This window comes from Tetranychus urticae, chromosome 2 (assembly GCF_039701765.1).
Source record: "Tetranychus urticae isolate SD_2017Ah chromosome 2, NJAU_TeUrti_SD_1.0, whole genome shotgun sequence".
NCBI classification, from domain to species: domain Eukaryota; kingdom Metazoa; phylum Arthropoda; class Arachnida; order Trombidiformes; family Tetranychidae; genus Tetranychus; species Tetranychus urticae.
Window position 1 is genome coordinate 8,235,827 of NC_142959.1, and position 17,989 is coordinate 8,253,815.

Consider the following 17,989-nt stretch of genomic DNA (forward strand, 5'->3'; position numbering starts at 1 on the left):
ACTAGATGCCACCACTTGTGCGCCTTTCTTCCATTTGCGCTCGTTTGGTTTAAATCGAGTCAAAAATTAACTGTTAATGTTTGAAATTTTATCGTATTTTAATAATTTTTATTAATTGTTTTTTCTCTCCACCTTTTTTTTATTTTTTTCTGAAACCTTCAATTCTTCATGGCATAATTCATGTTTAAGTTAAAATCTTACGTGTTGACTTCTCTTCGAAAACATTTATTTTAATTAAAAGGAAGTTGCTTTGGAGTGAAAATACAAAGCAGAAGCAACAAGTTTTAACATAAATAGAAACAGGTAAGTTGAAAGTGTTAATTTTATTTTCATTAGACTTATATATTTTATTATGCTTCTTTTTTTCCATTACTAGCCTTACTGAGAAACCATTTCACAGCCTTGCTGAAATTTGCCAAGAAATCCATTTAGTTCCATCTTCTCTCAACTTTAATTAACTTAATGATGTAAGCCTTTTTTGCTTCTCTGTTTCTTATTTCCCTCCTTTTCATCTTTGTTTCATTTGAAACATCTTTCTCTTCATAATATATTATGTTTCAATCATTCTCACTCTGAAACCCTTTATTTTCTTTAAAGATATGGGACCTTGTCACATCAACATGATGTTCATCTTGTAAGCTGTCAATGTAGATTAGGTCAACCTCAATGCAGATGACATTAACGTGCAATAAATATAATGGTCAGTTTTGTCTTAACACATAAAAAGAGTAATTTGATCACACTAAGTTATAATATAAGAACTATCATTAAATTTAATCAGACATTTCCATCTTAATTTAAGCAGCTCAAGAAAATGGGGATGACAACGCTTTCAGTTCGCATAATCAACGTATCCAAACAGACGCCTTGGAAATTTTCAAGTATTAATATAAATGTAGATCTAACAAAAATCTCGTAAGTCTATTTTCTTTTGAGAGTCTTTACCTAATATTTCTTTTCTTTCTTTCTTATTTGTTAGGTTGTTTAACAGTGAAAAGAAAGGAGCAAAAGGGAAATGGAAAGTGCTAAAAGTGTATTGATAATGATGGTTAAAAAATGAAGATTTGAAGAGCAATGATGAGCCAAGGAAGCTGGAAAAAAAGGCCAAAACAAGGCGAAAAAAGCAATGAAATAGAAATCATCTTTTACATCAAGATGAGAAGGGAGATGAAGTTGAATGCCGCTAACTGATGATGATAATGACGATGAAGATGATTGTAATCATGATGATGGAGGATATATAATTTTTCTTTCTTTACGCGTAACATGTTTATACAAAAGAAAAACTATCAAATAACTTGATAGAGCGACCTAACGACTTGTAGCTACTCTTCCTTCTGTTAATAACAACTTGCAGGTTAAATTTTTAGACTTAAAATGAAGGCCTTTCTCTCTCTTTCCTCTCTTTTTATCCTTTTTCTTTCTTCTCTTTCTCTTTCTATCTCTCACTCTCTCCATCTCTGAAGACAAGATACCCTCTACCTGAATACTTTGGGCAATTGCATTCCAAACGAAAAAAGCAGAAGCTGGTTCGACAAGTTTCCTCTCTCTTTCTCCATCTTCTTTCATTTTTTTCTTTTTTCTCTTTCTCATTCTTAGACCGGCTTAATTTTTACCTTATTTTTTCTCTCTTTCTTCTTCTAATTCAATCTTACCTTAGACTCTTCATTCTTCGTTGTTTTCCTTCTTTTTTCTTTTTTTTCTTCTCCATCATCATATCAATAGCCCCTTGCTTTTTTACCCCCAAGACCCCTAGGGCTATTGAATGGGAGAGAGAAAGAAAAGAAGAAAACAGAGAGAGAGAGAGAGAGCATAGGTAAACGTTTACCTGTACATTGAATGGAAGAGGCAGAGAGCAAAAAAGAGAGAGTCCTTCTGGCCTGAAAGCCGTAGTAGCTCCCGTGTTCAGTTGAAAACACGGTCTCAATGTTAATGTTTTTAAACTTGACTAGACTCGGTTACCTTTTTTCAGCATTTTTCTCTTTTAGCTTCTTTATTTCATCTTTTTACCTTAACATTTGATCAAGTTAAGCAACCAAAATATTTTTGAAAGTTACTGTTTTCTTGGCTTCTTCAACCTATTTTACACATTCTTCCATCCAATTTTAACCTTTGTGATTACAAGCCATCTTTTCATCATCAGTAAATTGTGCTTCAGCTCCATTTACGGATTTAATTGTTTCTTCTCAATTCACGTGCTTGGTTTATCTTGTTGTGAAAATGCCCATTGCCATGTTTATAATTATTTACCTTCTTCAACTTTTTGGATAACCATGTCACAAGCTTATGATCAAAAGTTTTCCTGACACCGATCAATATGTTGGATTTACAGTGCCCAATGTTCACCATTTCAACTGTTCAATTCTAATCATTGAGTTGCTTTTCCTAACCGATACACACAACCTTCAAAACAATTGATTTCAATCAATTGCTTTTATCAATATATTTTGATTTGATGACAAAAATGCTGTCATCCTAATTTTAATGATCAACAATGAAGTCTATATCTTGACAAAATTAAAATGAGCGCAAACAAACCAGAATGTTAACAACAAGATTAACAAGGAAAGCAACAGAAAACATGACAAGAGATTCTTGTCATGTTAATTATATTCAGTCGATCAGTCTAAATAGACATCGACTGAAGATAAAACAATATAATTGCTGGTTACCTAGTTTATTAACAATTTATATTGCTTTTAGTGTTCAGATCATTCCTTTTGTAGTTTCTAGTTTAACTTCACCTTCACCTTCACCATCATCATCATCATCATCATTTTCTTCATCTTCACTTACATCCTTCTCTCCACTTATCAACAAAAGATGGTCTCGATCAACATTTTTATCTTCAAACAGCAATCAACTGGATTTAAAATTTGAAATAACTGAAAACTCGCCAGCAGGAACCTTGATCGGTGTAATTCGTAGTCCATCCGGTTACCAACCATGTCAACCACCATTTTTAATTGTGCCCATTCGAAGTGGCACATCAGAATCATCGCCTCTATCCTCATCTTCATCATCACTTTCAAATTTACGGAGTGGAGTTGACACTGATTTAAGTATTGATCAAGCTTCAGGAGAGATTCGCAATTCTGTTGTTCTTGATCGTGAACAAACATCTTATTATACCTTCATTGCAATTCCCTTTGTTGGACCCAATATCAAAGTTACCATCACTGTTTTGGATGCAAATGATAATGCACCATTATTTCCAGTTCCTAGTATTCATCTTGAATTTCCTGAAAACAGTAAAGTTCGAGATGTTAAACGTACTTTACCACCAGCTCGTGATCGTGATTTAGGTAAGTGAATCTAAATCTAATTGAGCTATCAGTGATCAATTTTCCCGTTGATTCGTTGTCTCATTGAATAATTAATCACCAGAAACAAGTAAAACCTTTTCCTAAATGAACAAATTAAAAGCAAAGTATAATAGTTACATCAGTTTGTAACTTCAGAATAATTTGGATTTCATTTATTTTCTGATCAAACCTTTTTTTTCCTTCCTTCAACTGTTGGATTCAATTGAAAAGTTGAATCTTAAATCTTTTTCTCGTTTCTCTTTTTTAATTTACTCCATCATTAAACGATATACTAATTAATTAACTGAACGTTGACATCTACATTAAATGTTTCTAACCAAAGCTTTAGCAAAACTTAATTCAACCTGATTGTTGATATGTTTCATTTTTCCCTATCATAGTCTATAATCTTGAAAAGATCTTAACCATCATGATTATCAGTTCCAAAACATGTTCTTTCCATCGTTTTTTTTTCATAAATTTACTCCAACTTTTCAATAATTTAAGGAAACATTGACAATCAATTTACCTTTATTTGTTGACATTATAACAACATCACCAACAGAGTTTCTCAGAACATCTCAGAATAAACCTGAGCTTATCTTGATTTTTCAAGGTAAGATGAGCTGATGAAAAGGTTTTTCTTGAAATCTTTCATTTTTTTATCAAAATTTAATCGAAACCATTTTCATTATGAAACTTACTCTTCTCAACTTGTTGGTTTCAAGTTACCGCAAATTTATAGCCTCATGGTTATAAGATGTTTTTAAATACAACAAAACTCAACCCAAATGACAAAAATAATAATGTTAATAATAAATTTTGGTGTAAGTTATGAACAGGCAAGATTGGTGGTGACATTATGAATCCATGAAGATACGGTATCAGCATGAGGTGAACAATAATCATGAATGAATTAGAATAAAAGTGATTTTATTCGCAACATAAATTTAATTTTCAACTTTGTTTGACTTTTCCTAATTTTCCAACTCCAATTGCTCCTTTTTTCAAGCTAATTCAACCTTTTTTATTATCAGTTTGTTTAACCTTACCTTTTCTCAATCTTTCTCAATAGTAAATCATAAAAATCATTGATTTTTTCATTCCAATTGCACTTTATATTCACTGTTTAACCATCAAAATGTTATCTCCATTTATGTCAGAATTGTTATCATTATCAAATTTACGAGTTATTTGATCACATTAAACATTCATAGAATCACATTTATAATTTTTACGCTTTTCATTTTCAAGTTTATCTTAATTTGATTATTCAAGGAAATCGTCCAGAGAGTTGAACTTGAGTTGAAACCATTTGCATTAATTGTCATCTGTGTTTAATTCAGAGTTACTTTTTCATTGACGATTTCATTCCATTCTGACAGTCTTTTTAATTTAAATTTTTACCTAACCTCTAACATGAAACATCAAATGTCAACTTTGATTTCTATTAATGAAGAAACATTCCTTCACAGGTTGTCTCTTCACCAAGACTAATTAACTTTCTTCCTTAAGGCAAACTGTTTTTTTTTCAAACAACAACATCAACAAAAGCTGACCAGTAATTGCTTCTCTACCTTTCCTAATCATCCTCATCCCCATCTTATCCAGAGTTTTCGCCATTTTTAATACTTCAAAGGCATCACCAGTTACACCCGAACGTGTTACTGTGCTATTCTCAATTGAAACATTTACCTTCCGATAATTTCAATTTAATAACACTTACCATTGACAAATGTCCAATCAACTAACTTTCAATCAGCTAACCTTTCATGTTTCAAAAACTGATTCCAATCAATTGTTTTTTCCTCCATCATCATGTATTTATATTCATTCATTTCTTTCATTTGAATAATCTATTTGATTTATAATGAAATGTCAATCTTTTGATAACATTTACGATAGTCTTTATTTGATTGATTTGAAATTGTAAACTTGATCATAAACTAAGAATGACAATGAGAAAGCATGAGATTTAGATGATTCAGATTATTCTATTCAAATTATCTCTAATCATTTGTGAATCAATTTGACTTTTTATCTCTTGAAATATTCAATGCATTCCATGATAAAGAACTTTTCTTTCAGAAAACATTGAATGTAATCAGTTTTGTTATAGTTTTGTAATTTGAAATCTTGTAATCAATCTCCATTTTCATCCTTTCCTATTTCATTTGTCATAATAATGTGCTTTTTATGTGACTTTAAATGTGTGAGCAAATGTTCCCAACTATTAAACTGAAGAAAAAGGCTCATCATGATAGTGCAAGTAATTTTCATTGGCTGATTCCAGGCCGATATATGGCCTTGTTCAGGTCATTTTAAAGCCTTCAGATTGTCAAGCAAATACCATTACCTCCTACTCTGTGTGATGATTTTATAAAGATGAGCAAAAAACATCAAAAGCCCGATAGCAATGAAAGATAGAAGACAGAGATAAAAAACCAATAACGATTATCTGAGGCCATTCGATGGGCTATAAATCGATCGTTGACACCTTGACTCATCTTTATCTTTTTTACTCAACAACCATTTCAACTGAATCCATGATTTTTGAATATGATATCAAAAAATGTTAGCCAAAATTGTTGCCAAATGTTGAACATTATCTCAAAGTATAACCATTTGACAAAAGATATCAATATTTTCCTTCATCTCTTCCCAATAGCAACATTAATTATCAGTATTTTAAACGTGAATTGCTATGAAAAATGATCAATTTAATGAAGATATTCAAGAAATACCTTTAATCATTTTGTCTCCTCATCACGAAATGCTAACATGCAAAACAAGTTTACCTTTTTTGTTCATCTTTTGTTCATTCGATCTCCTCTCTCTCTCTCTTATATAATTAATATTGATTGATATTAAATTTAGTTTCTCCAAGATAATGATATAAATAAATAAATAACTTTTATTTGTTAAAGGTATAAAGCTGTTGATACATATTAATGATTCAGGCTAATTCCTATTACTAGGAAAGGTATGTAATTTAAATTAAATTAAACGTTTTCTAAAATAATAGCGCTAGCGCATTAACATTTCAATAAACAATTAACAATCAGAGGAAAGACTAGGAATGGTAATGATTGAAAATTAATACTTAATATCGTTGAACATACCTAAAGGGTCTAATTATATCACCTATTGATCGTCGTCGTCGTACATAGGTTTCAGCCAGTGATTCATTCATTGAATCATCTTCCCCATCACCAGCATACTCAGTGTAACCCTCATCACCACCATCATCTTCAGCTTCTTCATCGTTTTGAGCTCCATCCATGGGCACCATTCCCGGCATTCCTCCACCAGGGCCCATTCCTCCTCCCGGCATGGCAGGCATACTGAATGATCCCATTCCACCTCCACCATACATTTGACCACCCATTTGTCCCCCCATCGGTCCACCCATGGGTCCTCCCATAGGTCCAGACATTGGGTTGTAAGGCATGTATTGAGCCAGAATGGATCCGACTGAGGATAAGACAATGACTATGAGTGATGTTAGATGCTTTGGATAAACCATTTTGTTCACTTGTTCACTTTACACTTAAACTGTTGATCTGAAAGTTTGGTGAATGATTGAAAATCTGATTGGAAACTGCGATCTTTATACTCAATTTCATCTCAATTAACTTTTCAATTTGCGCTCTTTCGTCTAGTTTTTTTGTCGTCGTCACTTCGTTCAACTTAAACATCAATTAGTCTCTTCCGTTTCAATTGGTTTCAAAATGACCTGATCAAATTGCTGTCTTCTTCATTCGTTGCCATTTTCATTAATTTGTTTCACAAAACAATCCAATGTTTTTTTGTAGACATTTTCATCATTCCAATCATGAATTCCCTTCTTAATCATCCTCATTAGTTTTTCATTGAATGATACAACTACAATCGATTTAATGGAGATAATTTTCTGACAATTTTGTTGAAAACAAAATCTTTTGAACCTGAACAGCAAAAGTGAAACATCGAATTATAATAGTCTTCATGATAATCAACCTTAACAAAGTAACTATAATTACCTTTTAATTATCGTTTACCTTTTCTCTCTTTTTGGTTTTACGTTAAGAAGAAAAAAAATAAACTAAAAGGTTTTTCGTTAAAAGGAAACAAAAGGCCAATGGGAATACATTGAGGTCATTATAAGGTCACCATAATCCAGTCCAGTTGTCTCTATCGGTTTAAAGGAGTAAAATTTCAACAATGACAACTCAAAGTAGAACCTTTTATTATCATTTTTTACAATTTTCTTGAAGAGAAACGAGGCGGTAACATGTCATATTGGCCTTAACTCGTCGAGTTTTTATTCAACACATTTTGTTGCCGTTGTAAAGTTTCTTCTTCAGGGAAGAGAGAAAATTATATATTCGTAAGAAAAAGGTAAAATGGATTAGTAATTATGACCCAGGCTGATGACCTGATCTCAAGTTCGCATTGCCTCGTAAAGTAAAGTAATAAGAAGGTGATTATTGAAGGTATGCATACTTGAAACAAGCCTGTTGTCACTAATTTTTCATCCTCAATCACAATTAAAACTCACTTTTGCCGGGTGTGGACCTCCCATCCCATATTGAATGGTTGAAAGTCTTGAAATTATTTTTGTGGTTTCAAGAAATTCTTAAAACAATCGTCTAATCATTAAACGATAATCAGTCCTACCCAATACACATGATGAATTAAATTAAATTCATACTGTACACTTGCATTTCAATCGATCATCGAAAATTGAAACCTGTAAAAATTGCCTCAAAATTTCCTATCATCTTGATCCATCCTCTTCTTCCTCTTCTTATCCTCATCTTCCTATTCATCTTAAGTGGTAATACAATCTAATTTAACACTAAATTGTTAACATTAGAATCACATTTAACTTTCAATCCCAGGTTCAATGATCATTCTGCGCTTTTTTCTTGTTGATTATCTACAAATAGCACATTTTTTTCACCTTAATTGTTGATCTTTCCTGCCTTTCCAAATGGTCAAGTTTTACCGATGATTTAAGTAAACAGAATCACTTTTATTCATTGATACCTCATTCAAATTGCTATTAAGTGTTTTCTCGATTTCACTTAAATTTATTGTTGGTCACTTAAGTTACTTTCAATTTGCCTTATCATTCCCCGTTTTTGAGCGTTCAATTGTTGGAAATTGATGCTTAAATCTAATTGTTTTTATCCCTAAATGGACTCTTGTGGACCTTATTTTGGCAACTTTCACTTTAGTGTTGATTCCAATTTACATGTTTCATCTTTTTAATTTCACTTTACTCAAGTTTAATGTGCCTTTTAAATCAACATTTCATTTTAACCATTTAACAAATGAATTAGACTTTTATTTTGTTTTTAATGGGCAACCCGATTAGCTGATTGAAAGATGCATTTCAAATGTAATCAGATTGTTGAACTGTTGATTGATTTTTAATTATCAATCATTTAAATGCTAATTATTGCTTTTAATATCGTTCAAAATGAGAAAAGTTAACTGCTTTGTCCCTCTGACAACTATCAAGATGAAACCATTGATTTGTATTTATCATTGAAAATCAACAGCAAACCAACCCGTTTTGACAAATATAGTCAAATCTAACAGCTAATTAAAATCAACTTTAAACTTAAAGCAACATCATTTTAAACCAACAAGTAAACACTTTTCAAGATTTTGTCTTTTGATATTGATACAACTCATAATAGTAATTATCCTCATTATTATAGTTATCCTCATCATTGAAACACTATAAAACTTGAAATTGATAACATTTTATTACCAATTAATATAAACTTGTCTGACTTTCAGTTTCACCATTTCAAGCAAAAACAAGCAAATATCTGAGCAGAAACGAATCAGCAATTGTAAGTAAATCAAATTACAGATATAATAAGATAGGAATGATCATCATTATCAGAACTTTTGTTGAATTCTTTTTGACAAAATCATGGTTACAAGTGATCTAGTCATGACTATACAGTGTTATAACATTTCTGGCTGAGTCAATGATGGTTGTACCTTCAGTTCAGTAACAATTCAGTTTGATATCAACATTCAGAAAAAGCTATTGCTGGTGTAATTTTGGTTGCAAAAAGTCAACAATTAACTTTTCTAAACATCTGCAACTGATTCATTGTTTTTGTTAACCAGCTTTCTTTTGCTGTCAACCTAATTGTCATTTTCATTAACTTTTACTGTTCTTTTTGTGCATTACAAAAAGATTTAATCAGATTCGGGTAAATCCGTAATTTTGAGATGAATTATTTCATTAAATGTATTTTTAGATTTGTATTATTTTAAATTAAAATTACATTTTGGTAGATGAGCAGAAAGCAGTTGCCCAAAAAGCATATGCAACTTATCATTACATATTTAAGTATCAGAGTAACCATCTGTTGCTGTAAGCTGAACGAATGCTTTGTCATAATAAGACAACTATGGTTAGACTTGTACTCTTCATTTCAATTGTAATTCTGTAATTTGATTCAAAAAACGATTCTATTATAGTTTACACTGGACAATATGAACTAGACACGTCTTTGACACGTTGATAGATCAAATCTTTTTGTTGATAAGACGAACTAAAAGTTAGGCTCAATTGAATGCAAAAATATTTACAGTAAAGGGAATAAAATATGGGCAATGATGACGATAAATCTTCAGAATTTGTTTTTCTTTCTATTATCAATTTAGTTTGATTCAATTTAACATTAGACTCTCTTAAAAGGATAAACAGAAACAATATTTAGGATTCCTAGGATCCAATTCCTAGGATCCGATCTAAAGCGAGTTCAAGAAGGTTTTTATCATTTTGAAGATGGTTAGTTGATTAATAATTTGAGTCTTCTAAATGAATGTATTGTGCTGAGTAAAAAAGTACAGATCAGTCATGATCGGGAGTCCGCTTTTATTATTAAAAGTAATTACTTGAGATGGAAGATGTTCAGTAGCTTTGATCTGGGCACCATTACAGGCATAATGAAGATCGTTCAACTTTAAGGAGGTTGATAAGATGAACCGGGCAAAGGTTAATGATGGTTTAGTTGAAGTTATAATATTTGCAGATTTACTTTTAACGTGATCTATTGTTTGAATGATTAAATTGTAATGATGGTCGAGGATTTTAAGTTACAATGTGATCAAAATTTCATTTCTATATTACTGGCAACAATCAATTAAATTGTACTCAGAGTTGCGAGTTGAGAGTTTGTAAATCATAAAAATTTGAATCTCATTGAAATATGAAGGTTTCTTGTTTAAAACACTTTAAAATTTTCATCAAAATAATCAGCAAACTTAAGAAACTTTTGACAAAAGTCTAAGTTTCTATGCTGAACTGTTGAGTTGAATATCGTTGAAAATTTTCTTCTAAAATTCTTCTAGGTTAGAACACAAACTTAAGGAAAATTTCATGCTAATTATAAATCGTAAATGTATAAATTGTAACGACTGCCAATAACCATAATCTTGAAGTTTTGTTGAAAAAAAATTCTTAACTTTTAATGTTTATTTTTTTGTTTGAAAAGTAAATGGGAAAGAACCAAACAGGGCCCAGTTAAAAGCTATTAAGGGTAAACCGCATTTTCCAGGTAACATTGGCAATCGTAATTTTCTTGGTGACTTTCAAGCTTACCTTCTCATCTTGCCTCAATACTGTAAACTATACCAGAAGAGAGGAGAGAAAAGGTCTTCTAGAAATGTGGGTTTGAGTAGAAGATGATGTTGATTATGATGATGATGGTGAAAGATAGAGTAAAGAGAGGAGATAAACTCTACCTACTTGGTCCACTCTGTAGGCGAAAGAAAGTTACCTTTAGTAAATTTTAAACTCATGTTTGCTTTATTTTTATATCAGTCAATGTTGATTACATTTTGGTCAACAGAGAGAAAACTAAAATTGCCATTTAAATGATGAACAGAAAAGGCAGTTATTCAAGTGACCCTTGGCCAATGTCATAGATGACCTTTTAGCTGGTCACCTTTCACAATCTATGACCTAAAGGAATGGCCATTAATCGTGATCATTGGTCAGTTAATCCAGGTGAAATTTTTGTACCAATTTGCTATTTTCATCATCAAGTTGCTTCTTCTTTTTTTGCTATCTCTAGCAGTTGTTTTGTGTTTTAATTTGTTTCTTACCTTTCAAGCTTGCCTAAAACACGAAATCAGTTTCTTCAGGGTAAACATCTTCAGAAGTTGAAGTTAATAGATTAGTTAAAATCCAAGATCAGCTGAAAAAATCAAAAAAAAAATAAGAGGATGAAGCAGATGATGAAGGAAAGGGCTTGAATGAAAAAAGAGGCCTGATATCGAGGTGTGTTTTTGTGCCTTACTAATAGGAACGGTAAGATTATCGTCTATGGCAACTAAGGTGTTAAATATTATTGAAATTACAGATAATTCCTTCCATCAGTTTGAATATTTTTCCCATTTCTTCTCAATCATTTTGCTCCTTTTCAATCAAGTGTGTAATGAAACAAGCCAAGCAAAGAATGAGAAAAAGAATGCAATTTTCTTTCCCTTCTCTCATCCAATTGCCCCTTATGATGCATCCCATTCATTTTTTATCAATCCAAATGATTATTATTTCTTTCATGCTCCACTCTTTGGTATCTCAATCATTCACTCTGGTTTAACCATTTTTACACACAAACCCAGCAAGACTCCTATTTTACCCCCGAACAACAAAAAAAGATATAAAAATAAAAATATAAACCATTTCCAACACCCTGTAAGCCTGTAGCCTCTGCATTTTTATCTTCTCATCGTCATCATTTCTTCTCGTCAAAGCATTACCCTGACCTAGCGGGATTTATCCCTGTGATTCCTTGTAATTTGAGGCTTAACCAGAGTTTACCTTTTTTTTGTTGCTCATCATTACCATCATTATCATCGTCTATCCTTATCAATACCAATAGTTTAAGGCCACCGCGAATGACCTACCAATATTGATGATAATCTTGTTTCTTTTTCTCACCTTTTCGTGTCAATTTACCTGAAAGAAAGATGAGTAACCACTCAACGGTTCTTTTCAAATTCATTTGCAGAAATGAACAAATGCGATTTAATTCCAATCATTGTTTAGCAACAAAGATTAATGATATTATCATGAAACTATGAACCTTGAAATCTGTCGGCAACTGCGTCTCGACCAATAATGAGGGTTACCATTTCAACATTATGTTTTTGTCGTGTTGCTACATTATCAACCTTTAATTTAAGTCAATGGATTCCATGAGCGTGGGATGATTTTTTTGCAGCCACAGGAATTGAGATGAAATTAGCAAAAAAAACGTCCTTTTCCATTCATTTTCTGTAATATTCCCTTGGCCTCCGACTCGGGTCATTTTGGAGCCGATCATTATTATCATCATTATCTTTTCTCCTTTTCTTCTTCTTCTCTTTCAATCTTCCTTTTCCTTTTTGGACTCGCTGGTATTTTCAGGTTTAAAATTGACTCCATCATAATCATCATTCTCGTTGCCTCTCATGTTCCTTGTAAATATTATTATTTAGCCAATGTTTGCCATGAAAAATATCAAATAACCTAAAGTTAATAATAATCTTGCAGATCATCACTGGAGTGTAAACTTTAACCTCTTTAGAAACATATCATTTCATTAGTTTTTCAACTTAATGTTTACATGTTTTCGTGTAATATCAGGTTGAAAAGTTAATGTCCATTTTTTTACTTTAAACTCATATTTATTGACCTGAAATTTAATGGACAACACACGGGATTATGTTGTAAATTGTAGGAAATTGTTTGAACCTATTGAAGCAACTCCATTGATCTCAAGTTAAACCCTTCTTAAAATCACTTCTAAAGGTAAAATTGAGAAAGCAATTTCAATAAACTTTAGGTAAATCAAAATTTCTCTCAACCAGAAAAATTGATTTCTGTTAAGCTGAAAATAGGCTTCAAATCTTAATGAACTTTTTTCGTTTAATTAAATAACAAAATGTTTTCTCAACCTAAATAGTTTCAACGCAAAAGTGAAATTAATAGCTGTGTGATTAACAAGATAATCTTGCTCATTGTCCATAACTTTATTACTTACAAAAAAATGATTTGACCATTATTTCATCGTTAAAACTGGGAACAAACAAGCAGCTTAACGTGCATAAGTTTAATGATAAATTATCTTTTACCTTGCTGTTGAAACGTATGTTACATTTTTTACTGTTGATTATAGTTTGACTTTTTATTAATATTGTTGACAATGTTATGTGCAATTAAACGTTTTGAATTTGTCGTTTGGATAACACGAATTATCACTTTGAAAAAAGTAGTAACTTTGTCATTTTCATCTATACAATAACATTGCTCTTCCTTTCCTGCCAATCCCTCAAAAAGGTGGCCTCCTAATGAGTATTAAGGCCTCATCCATGCTTTTTATTTTATTTCAAGAGCTTCATTTCGATTGAAATTCAAGCATCTTCTGTAAACTAACTGAGCGCAATATTAATCAGCTTTTCGTTATGTGTATTCAGTGTAAAGAGTAGCAAACTCGAGGCTAGTTTTACACGATTGACTGAATTTTACTCCAGTAGTAACTTGATGGTTAATATGATCATTATGATGAATGTCGGTTTAAGAGTCTTTTTACTCTTATAGTTGCTTCCATCAATCAACTGTGAGACATTTTCAAGCTCAAAACATTGCCTCTAAGCCTGAGGCGAATATCATTCGTGAGCATTCATTTTGACTCTTGTTATATAACAAAAAATTCAGTAAAGAGAAAAGATGAAAATTAAAATTAAAACATTTTCAAATTAAACAATTTTCTTTAATCATTATCCAATAGATGAAAAAATTGAATCTGTAAAATGACAATTGAAGCAAAATCAATTGAAACTGAAAACTGAAATTTAATGAAGAAACCATTTTGCTCTTAACTTGCAATTTCAATAATTTCAAGTCTCTATCTTTCACGATTACATGGTTAACTTATTGCATATTATATTGCTTATTATAATTATCTTGATTGTAAAAAAACGAAGTTAACCATTTCTGTTAATTTAGTTAAGCTCTTGGCGTGAATGACAAACCAACGTATCCCTTGATTACACTATTATCTATCTAGTTGAGCTTCTTTGGAATAACAAAATAAAGTTCCAAAAGCTGTCTCTCACGCTCAATACATCATCTTCACCATCATCATCATCATCTTCTTCATCATTATTATCATTATAATCATAATAATCATCATAATCATCATCTTCTTCTCCCCTTCTCTGTCCATTATTTGTTATTTTTTTTATGTAGCTTCTTGTTTCATTAATTTAATGGTTTCCTGCTGCCCTTAGCCTCATCTTCATCCTTATCCTTCATAGTCGTTCATATTATATTTGAGGCCACTTTCTCCCGACATTGGCTACCGACCTAAACCAGACAGAATAACTTTAACTACTCTTGAGCCGTGAGTGCCTCAAGCCCTTTATCCATCAGCGTACTTTGTCTTTACTCACAATCATGTTGATGCTGATAATAATAGCAAGTAATAGCAATAATAATGATAACAGAAGAAAAACTTTTTATCTTTCATTTTTACTGATTTACTTTAACCATTTCAATATTTTACATTTTATTACCTTTACCTTTCTGATAATTAAGCAAAAGCTACTTTACTTTATTGATATTTAAACATTATTACAATGATATACGATATTGATTGGTTTACTCAGTAATACTCAATATTCAGTGATTTCAATGGTCATTCAGTTACTTTAAATTGTTTCAGTTTATTGATGACAATCCATAATTAATTAGTCAACTGTTAATGTTACATTTTTCAGCTCGTTTATTGTTAAACCTTTTTGTGTTAATTTCAACATCAATAACTTTAACCGGCTTCCGGATGCTTCTTGCAATTTTGACTCTTTTCTTGCTGCGGATGTTAATGATGCTACTCATGATAATAATAATAATAAAACTATCATTTTGTTGATTAATTGTTGTTGCTGTTGTTTTTTTTAATAGCTGTTGAAATGAGCCTCACATTGTTTAGTGACCTTTAAGGGTCTCATTAAACGTGTTTCTTTTATTCATCAACGTGTTGATGTTTTTTCTCAACATTTTACCCCAAAAAAGATGTAAAGCTAAAACTTGAATTTATCTTGTTAACAGCAAAATAGAACAGAAGAAAAGAAATAAAATGAATGTCCATTAATTATTAAAATTAAGATTGAATTGTAATGATGAATTTCAAATGTTACAACACATCAATCATGGTTTGTAGGATGACAATCACGGGAAAAGGCGATCCTAGTTAACATAATTTTTACCCTGTTTCTGTGTTTACTAACCAAGGTACAATTAATTCAATTTTTATCTCTGTTTATCATCTCTTTTTTCAGGTATCTTTGGGACCCAAAAGTATCGAATCATATCCGGAAATCATGGTAATGCATTCAGATTAGCAAGCCATAGAGAAAAGGATGATGTTCTGTATCATGATCTTCAGGTAAACATTAACATAAATTGAGTTGACAGTAATCTATTGAACATTGAATTAATGATACTTAAATTGTCCATTTGTGTACAATTGTGAGAAAGATGAATAAGTTGAGGTTAAGACAGGAAAAAGGAGAGTAAGAAAAAAGAGGTAAAAATAAAGGTTTGTAGTGGGTGAAGATAAAGAGGATGAGAAAATGATTAAGAGAAAGGGTTTGGTTGAGTGAGAGCCAATCCCAGTGATAAGGATGAAAGGGATAACCACTAATTAAACAAGTGATCATTAATTAATTAGTTGATTGAGTGAACCAGATAAATAGAAGTAACACAGAGAATGGAAAGAGAATTGAAAACAATGATTAAAGGTTATTTGACAATGCAATGTAATTAATGGTCTTTTAATTGTGACAATTGTTTCTTTTTATCATTTTCACATTTTTCCAGGTAAATGGAGTATTGGATCGTGAATCAACCTCCCGTTACTCATTAATTGTTGAAGCTCTGGACGGTGGTTTGCCTCCGTTATCGAGCCAACTTCTGGTCAATATAAGTATTCTTGATGTCAATGATAATGAACCCATTTTCAGTCAGTCCAGGTATGTGGCTACAGTGCTTGAGAATGCGACTCTTGGGACGCCGATTCTTCAGGTTGTTGCCACTGACTCTGATGAAGGTTCAAATGGTAAAATTGAATATTCATTGCCAACCAATCGACGACCTGGATCTGGTACTTCGTCTTCGGAATCGTCTTATTTTGAGATTAACAAAGACACTGGATGGATCTATTTATCTCGTCCGGTTGACTTTGAATCAAAAGATCTTCACGAGTTGGTTGTTGTTGCTCGAGATTGTGGTCTACAGCCTCTTGAGACTTCAGCCTTTGTCTCAATCAGAGTAGTTGATGTAAATGATAATCGTCCGACTATCAATTTATTGTTTCTAACTGAAGATGCTCAGCCAATTGTTCCTGAAAATGCGCAAATTGGTGATTTTGTTGCCAGAATTTCCATCAATGATCCTGACTCGGCCAGTCCAACGGGTTTATCTTCATCAGAGTTTAACAAATTCATGGTAACTCTATCGGGTGGAGATGATTATTTTAGTCTTAATCGGTCAGATGTTGCCATTTACATGGTTACTGTATCCAAACCACTTGATCGTGAAGTTAAAGCACAATATTCCTTAACTGTGACTGTCAGTGACTCTGGAAGTCCTCCGCTCAATACTTCAATGGTGTTTGATCTGGAAATTTCCGATGTCAACGATAATCCACCTTATTTCGAGCAATCAGTTTATCACGCTTCTTTACCCGAAGTCGCCGATCCTGGAACTGTTGTCTACAAAATGAAAGCAATTGATCGTGATTCAGATTCTCAAGTTACATACTCATTTAGTGGTTCCAATTCAAATTCAACTTCAAACACATGGTTTGTTATTGATTCAGAAACAGGATTAATCACAACTTCATCACAAATTGATTGTGAAACTGATTCAGCACCACAATTAGTTGTAACTGCAACCGATGGTTCATCTGTTACGGCAACGGCAACTCTAATTGTGACAATAAGTGATGTCAATGATAACGAACCCATTTTCGATCAATCCTTTTATAATGTAACTACTCGTGAAGATACTCAGGTTGGATCGTGTATACTTCGAGTTTCTGCCTCTGATCCAGATTGTGGAGTCAACTCTTTGGTTAATTATAGTTCAGTTAATGCCGTTTCATTGGGCCAATCAGATATTCCAATGAGCATTACTTCGGAAAAATCTCGTTCACTTATTTTAACCTCGGATTTCATTGTTGATCCATCAACTGGTGATCTTTGTATTGCTCGACCCTTGGATTTTGAAAAACGCCGATCTTATGATATTCCAATTATGGCTACAGATAGAGGTGAGTTGATTGACTATATTAATGTTACATAAAGCAATAGAAATCTGTTGAAAAATTCGTTAATCTTGAAATAAAACATGATTCATTATTCATGTTTCATCTTCACGCTGTGAATATTTTCATGGTTGATATTTTGATATTTTGATCTTTAAGGCTTAACATTGAACTTTCAAGTTTTTTTTATTCAAACTTTTAGGAAGTATTAACTGCTTGCTCAATTGAATTGCCGTTAATCATTGAAATGTTATAGTAAGATGAAGAAAGCAGATCAAAAGCAAAGTATAAAAGCTAAAAGTTAAACTCATCTTTTTTAATACGTTGCTCATCATTGGCAATACAAGATAA

The 17,989-nt window shown here is 31.9% G+C and overlaps 1 protein-coding gene across 1 annotated transcript in view; it reads left to right on the top strand.

The window, feature by feature from the left end:
- Positions 1 to 17,989, top strand: part of ds (dachsous cadherin-related 1) — a 27,757-nt gene continuing 9,768 nt past the window's right edge. The window contains exons 1-7 of the mRNA XM_015935703.3: positions 1 to 303; positions 377 to 467; positions 598 to 700; positions 806 to 915; positions 980 to 3,305; positions 15,651 to 15,757; positions 16,192 to 17,644. Of these exons, the coding sequence (XP_015791189.2) occupies positions 2,543 to 3,305; positions 15,651 to 15,757; positions 16,192 to 17,644 (2,323 nt within the window). The 5' untranslated portion in view covers positions 1 to 303; positions 377 to 467; positions 598 to 700; positions 806 to 915; positions 980 to 2,542. The remainder of the gene's footprint in view (positions 304 to 376; positions 468 to 597; positions 701 to 805; positions 916 to 979; positions 3,306 to 15,650; positions 15,758 to 16,191; positions 17,645 to 17,989) is intronic.